The sequence below is a fragment of the Crinia signifera genome, chromosome 19 (genome assembly GCF_055691185.1).
Source record: "Crinia signifera chromosome 19, ASM5569118v1, whole genome shotgun sequence".
NCBI classification, from domain to species: domain Eukaryota; kingdom Metazoa; phylum Chordata; class Amphibia; order Anura; family Myobatrachidae; genus Crinia; species Crinia signifera.
The window spans coordinates 115,427,920-115,439,740 of record NC_139226.1 but is presented as its reverse complement, the minus strand read 5'-3'; the positions used below and the strand labels follow the sequence as shown (position 1 = coordinate 115,439,740).

The window sequence follows — 11,821 nt, the reverse complement described above, 5'->3', positions numbered from 1 at the left end:
GTCCTCTGTATGCTACTGTATGTCCTCTGTATACTACTGTATGTCCTCTGTGTACTACTGTATGTCCTCTGTGTGCTCTGTATGCTACTGTATGTCCTCTGTGTACTACTGAATGTCCTCTGTATACTACTGTATGTCCTCTGTGTACTACTGTATGTCCTCTGTATGCTACTGTATGTCATCTGTATGCTACTGTATGTCCTCTGTGTACTACTGTATGTCCTCTGTATGCTACTGTATGTCCTCTGTATACTACTGTATGTCCTCTGTATGCTACTGTATGTCCTCTGTATGCTACTGTATGTCCTCTGTGTACTACTGTATGTCCTCTGTATGCTACTGTATATCCTCTGTGTACTACTGTATGTCCTCTGTGTACTACTGTATGTCCTCTGTATACTACTGTATGTCCTCTGTATGCTACTGTATGTCCTCTGTATACTACTGTATGTCCTCTGTGTACTACTGTATGTCCTCTGTATACTTCTGTATGTCCTCTGTGTACTACTGTATGTCCTCTGTATACTACTGTATGTCCTCTGTGTACTACTGTATGTCCTCTGTGTACTACTGTATGTCCTCTGTATGCTACTGTATGTCCTCTGTATGCTACTGTATGTCCTCTGTGTACTACTGTATGTCCTCTGTATACTACTGTATGTCATCTGTGTACTACTGTATGTCCTCTGTGTGCTACTGTATGTCCTCTGTGTACTACTGTATGTCCAGCTCTGGATTCAGGCTCATAGTCATCAAAATTTCTAAAATTTCCTTATGTCATTTACATTTGTTTTCAGTGAAAAGAATAATTATGAAATCTGGAACGCATAGAGTTGTACACCACATTTTTCCCTATTACCGTCATTTTAACAAACTAAAGTGTGTATTTAGAAACTTCCTTTGAAAGAAATTGCTGGTGTGTCGCAACTTTATTCTCGGATTTGCAATCTTAGTACTGTTTTGATCATGTGTCTTTCTTACGATTTCCAAGGTTGTTATCTGTTGACCAAATGCTAGGTTTACCGTAGCTTCTCTCAAATACTGTAGCAGCCAGCAATACATAACCTCCCGCATCCCCTTGCTACACTTTGAGCGGATGTGTATGTTTACAGAGGAAAAACATCCTTCGATGGTCGCTCACCATGGAACAATTTTTCCTCTCTTCGCTGCTGAAAGTAAGGCAGGACTTGATTTTTAACTACCTGGTCTTCTGTGAATCGGGGGTGGGCACTGATGTCATCCATCCACCCCAAGCAGGAAAGGGCATGCCTGCCTTCACTGGGGTCCGCCCAGCATTTCTATGGCCCTGCCCACTGTTTTTGTGGCCACGCCCATGAAGTCACAGGTGTCCACCCCGGAACACCACCCCCTGGCTGCCAATCAATGTGCAAATGCCAAGGCGAGTAAAAAATCTCGCCTAAGGCGTTCGCTGTGGAGGTTTGCACATTAGCACCTCTGCACAGACACCCACCATCGGTGACGCGGCCCAATTCGGACCTGAACAAAAAGATCTGAATTGGCTCCATGGTGTCATGTGCTTGGGGTCATGAAAGTATTTGAGACTATCAAACATTTGCTACAGTATATTTCAATTAAGAAAATAACTATGGACCAGGTTATACCAATAGTGGTACATATTATGCACCCAGCATTAACATTTTTATATTCTGTGGCTTAAAGATATTCTTGCTCTTCACAATTACCAGTAACATATTTTAAAAGTAAATGTTGATACTGTTACGATACTAGGACATCAATAGACAATATGCCCACATCAAGCAGGAAACTGCTAGGCATTAACCAGCAATGACTCTCGTTGACCAATTCCCCGAGAACTGAGGAAATGGATGCATACTGTAGGGTGAAATGTCATAGGATGAGAGATTCGGAAAGTGAGAGATTTGGTAAGAAATCTCCAGTTTTTTTAAAGCGGCAATCATTTATACTGCTAAATCAAACTGGTTTGCAGTGTAAATGATCGCCGCTTTAAAAAAAATTGAGATTTCTTACCAAATCTCTCACTTTCTGAATCTCTCATCCTATTACATTTCACCCTTTGTTCCACACTAAGGAAATATAAAGAATCCTTAAGTGTAATTAATTCAATCCCCCCCATACTTACACCACTTTTCTTAATGGGTTTTATTAATTGCACTATAATCATTTTCATATATAGTACCCCCTCGTGTCATAAATCACTCCACCCATTCCTCATGCAAGTACTGTACCTTGCATTGAGTTCACCCAAGAGTATCCTTGCTGTGATGGGGCCAACCCTGCTATTGACAGAGTAGGGAGTAGCTGTCATTCAGAAATGCACCTCCAGAGGAAGAAGTACCACCATGGAAGAGGCTGCTGCGACTCATGGAACAGAAGGACCCACAGAAGACCTGGATCTGGATCCTTTGAATATGTGAGATCATTGTGTCTGAAGGAATAAACCTCACAAACAGGCTAGCCTCTATGATTTCACATGGAGCTGGTCCTAATAAGTACCCCATCCTCAGTCAGAAACCAACTTTGGGGGTTATACAAGTAGCACAGACTCTGCCGTTACCATAATACAGGTGGTGCATTAAAACGCTAGGTGTTCCCATTGGCGATCTGCGTTAATGCCGACGACTCTCCGTCCCCACTGCGAACGGCCCGGCAAGTGTGTAACTTACTGCTACCGTTATCGGTCGGGGTTTCGCTTGCGCAAAAATGCGAAAGTGCAAACCCCGACAATCTGGGCAGGAGCCGAATTCGAACCACTGTGTGTGATCCAGAATCGGCTCCGAAGACAGATTTCCCTCTTGGCTTTATTTGTCATAGTCCAAAGGGATTTAAAAAAATAATAATTATTGCCTGAATGCGACATACTGTGAAGCGCCCTATACATGCAATTAAATAAATTCAGGGAGTCTGGCTGGCTAGTAGCTGCACAGCCAATCCCGGGCTTGATCTTATCTAAGGACAGAGCCAAGATAAGTAAGATACCGCCAATCAGAGATCCTCTATTTTTCTGAAGGCATTTTTTTTTTTATCCTAATGGGGCACGTCAGCAAATGTATCCCCAATAATGTGCTTATTTCCTACTGCTGACTAGGGAAAGGTCACCATTGTTAAATACAGAAAACCCATTCAGATAATGTTTATTTTTGTAATAAACACAGCACACAAGCTAAACCATTGTTTTACTTCTCTACATTGGCAGAGCTGCATTATATCACAGTTGTATTTACTAGAGCGACATGTGCAGTGTGTGACTGTGTAAGTAAGTGGCGGACAGAGCAACCCAGAGCCCTCTGCAGTGGGCGCGGTCACGTGGTGCACTGGTCTGGTGCTGGCCCTGGGATTCGACCTCCTCCAGGGCGGTCACGTGACCCCGTCCTCCTCATCGCGCCAACCGGGCGCCTCGCTCTCCGTCTGTCTCACAGCTGGGCGGCTGCAGTCTGCGGTATCAGTGCGTCGGCTCCGCGGCTGTCCTGCAGATAATTGCTCACCTCGCCCGCGGCAGTTCTACGTTATATTCGGTAAGCAGGATGTGGGTTGTTGTTATATGAGTCATGGTTGCACGGTACGCAGCAGAAATAAGCAACTTGGGGGCACTCCAGCTGTGGTAAGGTTCCAGGGCCCAGCGGGCTGGTAGTTGTAGTTCCACAGTAGCTGGAAAGTCCCACATTGCCAAAGTCAGATTAGTGCTAGGGTGTTATTTGTGGTGTCAGTAAGTTACTGTGTGATAGCGCCATTTATGTGCCATTCAGGAACAATATTGTGGGTGGGATTCTCAAAACGTAAAATGTGGTAAAAACCCCTGTTATCTGGGTTTTTACCGCATTTTGATATGCAGGAAAATCCGCTCGGCGGGTTTTCGCTGCGATACCCCATAGAAGCCTAAGGGCTTCATAACCCCAACCATACCCGCCCCGCATTGACCCCCCACCGCACCGACCCGCTCTCATCTGTGCCCGGGCAGCACATCGCTGCGCTGCCCGGACCAGTGGCCTCCTCCACTCTGCACTGTAAATCCTCTTCCGGGTGCAGGGAGGAGGAAGAAAGCCCGCAGCAGCACCCTGCCGGGTAAGGGAGGGAGGGGGGAGCCGCCGGAACCCGCTGCACATCGCCGCCCACAGCGCAAAGGACAGCTCTGAATGCAAGAGCTGTCCTTTGCCATAATATCGCATATGCGTTAATTATGTCTGCGGTAGCCGGCGAAGTGCGGGCGCGGATGTTAGAGAATCCCGCCCTGTGTCTGAGTGGTGTCACTACCCATGTCTTGCCCACACTCGGGTGTCATCCTCAAAAGGGGTGACACCAAAGTGCTGCCACTTAAGTACTGTCTCTAGGTATCCACAACCCGTTTCCCTTTGGGGGCGACGGTACAGAATGTGCATTCGGTGTCACCACACGGTGACACCTCTGTTGTGTCTATTTACAACATTGTGTCTAGGGCAGTCTCAACAGCATATGCTCTGGGGCCCCGACATGACCATTAACAAGAACATACCCTCCAGCGGTGCCTTTTTGGCAGGCACAGTACCATTTTTTATGGCCTGTACCTTTTTTGGGTCTCCAACTGCCCATTGTAAGTGTAGGGAGGGGGACCTGACCATGCCCCATTTACCCATGGCCACGCCCCCATTCAAATTTGCACCAGTTTTTTGCTCTCCAGATGTTGGAAGGTATGCAAGAACCAATTATAAAAGATCATAACATGCCCCGCCTTGTATCCATGTCATTTCTCTACAATGATTCCATACAATGAATGGCTGTCAATACTCTGATTGGGGGATAGCCATCCACCAATCAGCATGCCCACCAATCACCATTCAGTGTCTGGCTGCAGGCTGGGAGGATTCGCCGTCCTGATTTTATGACCACGTCCCACCACTGCTTGGTGGCTCCTGGAATTGGGGGTTCCCGGGCAGCTGCCCAGTGTGCCTATATGTTAGGATGGCTTCAGCCCATGTTCTGTGTCCAGGGTCCTATCTGGGTTAAATCCAGTGTGTATAATATACTCGAAAGTAGTGTAACTTATTTTGTCCACAATGGGACTTTGTCAGGAATGACATGCTTGTAGTAAATCTCTATGTTTTCTTATTATTATTTTAGGCAATAATGGCAAATATTGCATTAACATATGAAAGCAAAAGTTTAAAACGCAAAAAAGATATGGAGGTGAGTATCTTTCTCTACGTAATGTTATTTACTGTAAGTTTCAAGTTAATTATTCTTTAAAATACAATTACTACAACTAATACAAAAAAATTGATATTTACTTACGGCCTTGCCTTTGTATATTTATTTGCTTTGTTCATTTGCCTATATAATTGTGAGTACGTTATTCACAGACAAGTCGCATTGGTCCTGCAGAACAGCCAATGCCGAGTACATCTGCAGATATAACAGCACATTGTGCATTCTGCAGATATATCAGTGCATCGTGCTGTGTACAAGCGGTCTGCAGATATATCAGTGCATCGTGCTGTGTACAGGCGGTCTGCAGATATATCAATGCATCGTGCTGTGTACAAGCGGTCTGCAGATATAGCAGTGCATCGTGCTATGTGTATAAGTGGTCTGCTGATATATCAGTGCATTGTGCTGTGTACAGGCAGTCTGCAGATATATCAGTGAATCGTGCTGTGTGTATGGGCGGTCTGCAGATATATCAGTGCATCGTGCTGTTTACAGGCGGTCTGCAGATATATCAGTGCATCGTGCTGTGTACAGGTGGTCTGCAGATATATCAGTGCATCGTGCTGTGTACAGGTGGTCTGCAGATATATCATTGCATAGTGCTGTGTACAGGTGGTCTGCAGATATATCAGTGCATCGTGCTGTGTACAAGCGGTCTGCAGATATATCAGTGCATCGTGCTGTTTACAGGTGGTCTGCAGATATATCAGTGAATCGTGCTGTGTGTATGGGCGGTCTGCAGATATATCAGTGCATCGTGCTGTTTACAGGCGGTCTGCAGATATATCAGTGCATCGTGCTGTGTACAGGTGGTCTGCAGATATATCAGTGCATCGTGCTGTGTACAGGTGGTCTGCAGATATATCAGTGCATCGTGCTGTGTACAGGTGGTCTGCAGATATATCAGTGCATCGTGCTGTGTACAGGTGGTCTGCAGATATATCAGTGCATCGTGCTGTGTACAAGCGGTCTGCAGATATATCAGTGCATCGTGCTGTTTACAGGTGGTCTGCAGATATATCAGTGAATCGTGCTGTGTGTATGGGCGGTCTGCAGATATATCAGTGCATCGTGCTGTTTACAGGCGGTCTGCAGATATATCAGTGCATCGTTCTGTGTACAGGTGGTCTGCAGATATATCAGTGCATCGTGCTGTGTACAGGTGGTCTGCAGATATAGCAGTGCATCGTGCTGTGTGTATGAGTGGTCTGCAGATGTATCAGTGCATCGTGCTGTGTACAGGCGGTCTGCAAATGTGGGAGGTGGGGGAGTGAGTCACGGGAGGGACAGTCCACGAATAGCGGGAGGGGGCGGGGGTCCGCAAATCGCGGGAGGGGGTTGCCGCTTGTCGCGGGGGTGCCCGCAAATCACGGGAGGGGGGGTCGCGGGGGTGCCGTGAATCGTGGGGGGGTGTGAGTGTGTGTCGCGGGGGTCCTGCGAATCGCGGGGGGGGGGGGGGGGGTCGCGGGTGTCCTGCGAATCGCGGGAGGGGGTGCCGCAAATCGCGGGAGGGTACTGGCAGAGGGGGGGGGTTGCAGGCAGACCTGCCGCTCACCTAGTGGCTGTGGAGAAACAGTGTCTTTGCCTGGCAGCTTGGGGAGACAGAGGCTGTCTGGCACTGTGGGCTGGTTCTCTGTGAGTGTGTGTGGGTGGAGTCAGAGGCTCCACCCAGCATTATAGACACACTCACACATTGAGTGACAGTTGTAGCCAAATATATAAGACATTGGCAGCCACAAGCACTGGTTTTGCCTGGTACATTGACCATAAATAATATGAATTGATCCTGGTCCAACAACCCAAGGTACATCTGCAAGTGTCCTGAGGCACCCCAGGGTGCTAGGCACACAGTTTGGGAACCACTGGCATATACTATTAAACTTGAGGATATAGAGTATCACAATGCCATCTTAAATACACTGACTGTTACATTTAATTGAGCTAGCTACTTGTATATTCAGTTTATATTATATCAGACTCGATTCAGAGAACAGGCAGAGTGACTAACGCACACACATCCTCATGCTTGATATGGATGATAAAGAAGACAAGACACAAACCTTAATATTTTGAGATTTATTGAGAAAAAACAAGGAGACGCACACATCAGCTTTTTAACCATTTCCCATTGTGTTTGTCCCACTTACCTGTTATGTGTGTTTTTAAATTTCGCATTTTTAATCAACTTACATATTCAAAGTTGGTACTTGTTTCCTATCTGGGCGCCCGTCGCGGGCATCGCGGGTACATTTATGTATGGCCGCGACGCGACCGACGCGATGCCCGCGATTTCCCATTGAAACCAATGTTAAACATGAAAATCGTGTCGGTCGCGTCGCGGCCGGCCATAAATGTACCCGCTATGCCCGCGACGCGATGCTCCCGATTTCCCATAGGAATCAATGTTAAAAGGCGCGATGGCCACGATTTTACTGTTAAATGCCTCAATCCACCCGATTTGGCCATAGGAATCAATGTTAAATGGGCCACAGAGCCCATTAACCCTTAAATGTCTCCCCAAATTTTTAACGCCACCCCACGATCCACGCCAACCCGAAGCGTGGCGAGCGCAGCGAGCCCGCGAGGGGCGGCGGTACGCGTCCTCCGACCTTTTCATGCCCTACTATCCACTAGGGCGTGGTGTGAGAATATAATAGTGTGGCGAGCGCAGCGAGCCACCGAGCCCGAAGCGTGGCGAGCGCAGCGAGCCCCGCGAGGGGACGCGGATACCTTCACAGTTATGCGCGTCCCCTCGCGGGCTTCACAGGTGTCCGTGGCGAGGCGGACACCTGTGAAGCCCGCGAGGGGACGCGTCTACCTGTGAAGGTATCCGCGTCCCCTCGCGGGGCTCGCTGCGCTCGCCACGCTTCGGGCTCGGTGGCTCGCTGCGCTCGCCACACTATTATATTCTCACACCACGCCCTAGTGGATAGTAGGGCATGAAAAGGTCGGAGGACGCGTACCGCCGCCCCTCGCGGGCTCGCTGCGCTCGCCACGCTTCGGGTTGGCGTGGATCGTGGGGTGGCGTAAAAAATTTGGGGGGACATTTAAGGGTTAATTTGGCCTTTTTGGCCCCAAATCGGGTCCATTGAGGCATTTAACAGTAAAATCGCGGTCAATCTGCCGTTTTAACATTGTTCCCTATGGGAAAATCGCGGTCATCGCGGGCATCGCGGTCATCCCGATTTACCCGCGATTACCGCGATGACCGCGATTTTTACCCCCGATGACCGCGATTATGATCGTGGGCGCCCAGATAGGAAACAAGTACCTAAAAGTTAAATCTTATGTTTATATTTATTTTCCGATACAATATACCGTGACCTATGCATACAAAGACACTGACATATTCTGCAGATATATCAGTGAATCATGCTGTGTGTACGGGCGGTCTGCAGATATATCAGTGAATCATGCTGTGTGTACGGGCGGTCTGCAGATATATCAGTGAATCATGCTGTGTGTACGGACGGTCTGCAGATATATCAGTGAATCATGCTGTGTGTACGGGCTGTCTGCAGATATATCAGTGAATCATGCTGTGTGTACGGGCGGTCTGCAGATTTAACAGTACGTTGTGCTGTGTGTACGGGCAGCCTGTAGATATAACAACACATCATGCTGTGTGTACAGGTGGGTGAAGATATATCAGTGCATCGTGCTGTATGTAAGGGCGGTCTGCAGATATATCAGTGCATTGTGCTGTGTATGGGCGGTCTGCAGATATATCAGTGCATCGTGCTGTGTGTACGGGCGGTCTGCAGATATATCAGTGCATCGTGCTGTGTGTACGGGCGGTCTGCAGATATATCAGTGAATCATGCTGTGTGTACGGACGGTCTGCAGATATATCAGTGAATCATGCTGTGTGTACGGGCGGTCTGCAGATATATCAGTGAATCATGCTGTGTGTACGGGCGGTCTGCAGATTTAACAGCACGTTGTGCTGTGTGTACGGGCAGCCTGTGGATATAACAACACATCATGCTGTGTGTACAGGTGGGTGAAGATATTTCAGTGCATCGTGCTGTATGTAAGGGCGGTCTGCAGATATATCAGTGCATTGTGCTGTGTACGGGCGGTCTGCAGATATATCAGTGCATCGTGCTGTGTGTACGGGCGGTCTGCAGATATATCAGTGCATCGTGCTGTGTGTACGGGCGGTCTGCAGATATATCAGTGAATCATGCTGTGTGTACGGGCGGTCTGCAGATATATCAGTGCATCATGCTGTGTGTACGGGCGGTCTGCAGATATATCAGTGCATCGTGCTGTGTGTACGGGCGGTCTGCAGATATATCAGTGCATCATGCTGTGTGTACGGGCGGTCTGCAGATATATCAGTGCATCGTGCTGTATGTAAGGGCGGTCTGCAGATATATCAGTGCATCGTGCTGTGTGTACGGGCGGTCTGCAGATATATCAGTGCATCGTGCTGTGTGTACGGGCGGTCTGCAGATATATCAGTGCATCGTGCTGTGTGTACGGGCGGTCTGCAGATATATCAGTGAATTATGCTGTGTGTACGGGCGGTCTGCAGATATATCAGTGCATCATGCTGTGTGTACGGGCGGTCTGCAGATATATCAGTGCATCGTGCTGTGTGTACGGGCGGTCTGCAGATATACCTGTATCAGTGCATCATGCTGTGTGTACGGGCGGTCTGCAGATATATCAGTGCATCGTGCTGTGTGTACGGGCGGTCTGCAGATATATCAGTGAATCATGCTGTGTGTACAAGCGGTCTGCAGATATATCAGTGCATCATGCTGTGTGTACGGGCGGTCTGCAGATATATCAGTGCATCATGCTGTGTGTACGGGCGGTCTGCAGATATATCAGTGCATCATGCTGTGTGTACGGGCGGTCTGCAGATTTAACAGCACGTTGTGCTGTGTGTACGGGCAGCCTGTAGATATAACAACACATCATGCTGTGTGTACAGGTGGGTGAAGGTATATCAGTGCACTGTGCTGTGTGTACAGGCAGTTTGCAGATATATCAGTTCATTGTGCTGTGTGTGTAAGGGCGGTCTGCAGATATATCAGTTCATTGTGCTGTGTGTGTAAGGGTGGTCTGCAGATATATCAGTGCATCGTGCTATGTGTTAAGGCCTCCATACACTAGGGCGACTTGTCCTTAGGACAAGTCGCCCCCGACTTCCCCCTGAGCTTCCCCGGCTGCTCCCCGGGGGAGCTTGATTAGATTGGCACTTGATGTGCCATTTTTTACATGTGATAAATCGTCTCGATTTATCACATGTAAAAAACCCGGGGGGGGGGGGGGGGGGGGCTACAGAGCAGGGCTGCTGGTGGGAGCAGGGGGGGCTGGGGACGCTGCGGGGGACACAGGCGGCATAGAGCCGGGCAGAGGGAGCCGGGAGCTGTCAGTGCTAGAAAAAAAAGCCTATACAATGAATGGGCAGCCTGTGATTGGCTGAGCGCTCTCTCAGCCAATTGCTGACTGGCTGAGAGAGCGCTCAGCCAATCACAGGCCGCCCATTCATTGTATGGGCTTTTTTTTAATTCAGTACTGACAGCTCCCGGCTCCCCCTGCCCGGCTCTATGCCGCCTGTGTCCCCTGCAGCGTCCCCAGCCCCCCCTGCTCCCTCCACCGCCGCGCCACCCCACTAGGTCCCAAGTCGGGTGGTCGGACGTGCAGCAGGTCCGACCACCCGACGCAGATCCGATGCGCACGGGACCGCGCATCGAATCTGAGGGGACATCAAAACTAGCCGATTTTGGTCCGATTTCGGCCAGATCCGACTGATCTGGCCGAAATCTGACCAAAATCGGCTAGTGTATGGGGGCCTTAAGGGCGGTCTGCAGATATATCAGTTCGTCGTGCTGTGTGTGTAAGGGCGGTCTGCAGATATATCAGTGCATCGTGCTATGTGTAAGGGCGGTCTGCAGATATATCAGTTCATCGTGCTGTGTGTGTGTAAGGGCGGTCTGCAGATATATCAGTGCATCGTGCTATGTGTAAGGGCGGTCTGCAGATATATCAGTTCATCGTGCTGTGTGTGTGTAAGGGCGGTCTGCAGATATATCAGTTCATCATGCTGTGTGTGTGAGGGCAGTCTGCAGATATATCAGTCCATCGTGCTATGTGTAAGGGCGGTCTGCAGATATATCAGTTCATCGTGCTGTGTGTGTGTAAGGGCGATCTGCAGATATTTCAGTTCATTGTGCTGTGTGTGTAAGGGCGGTCTGCAGATATATCAGTTCATCGTGCTGTGTGTCTGTAAGGGCGGTCTGCAGATATATCAGTGCATCGTGCTATGTGTAAGGGCGGTCTGCAGATATATCAGTTCATCATGCTGTGTGTGTGAGGGCAGTCTGCAGATATATCAGTCCATCGTGCTATGTGTAAGGGCGGTCTGCAGATATATCAGTGCATCGTGCTATGTGTAAGGGCGGTCTGCAGATATATCAGTTCATCGTGCTGTGTGTGTGTAAGGGCAGTCTGCAGATATATCAGTGCATCATGCTATGTGTAAGGGCGGTCTGCAGATATATCAGTTCATCGTGCTGTGTGTGTGTAAGGGCAGTCTGCAGATATATCAGTCCATCGTGCTATGTGTAAGGGTGGTCTGCAGATATATCAGTTCATCGTGCTGTGTGTGTGTAAGGGCGATCTG

The 11,821-nt window shown here is 48.8% G+C and overlaps 1 protein-coding gene across 1 annotated transcript in view; it reads left to right on the top strand.

The window, feature by feature from the left end:
* The first annotated feature begins 3,333 nt into the window (after positions 1–3,333).
* Positions 3,334–11,821, top strand: part of TEX12 (testis expressed 12) — a 29,297-nt gene continuing 20,809 nt past the window's right edge. The window contains exons 1-2 of the mRNA XM_083161973.1: positions 3,334–3,515; positions 5,095–5,160. Of these exons, the coding sequence (XP_083018099.1) occupies positions 5,101–5,160 (60 nt within the window). The 5' untranslated portion in view covers positions 3,334–3,515; positions 5,095–5,100. The remainder of the gene's footprint in view (positions 3,516–5,094; positions 5,161–11,821) is intronic.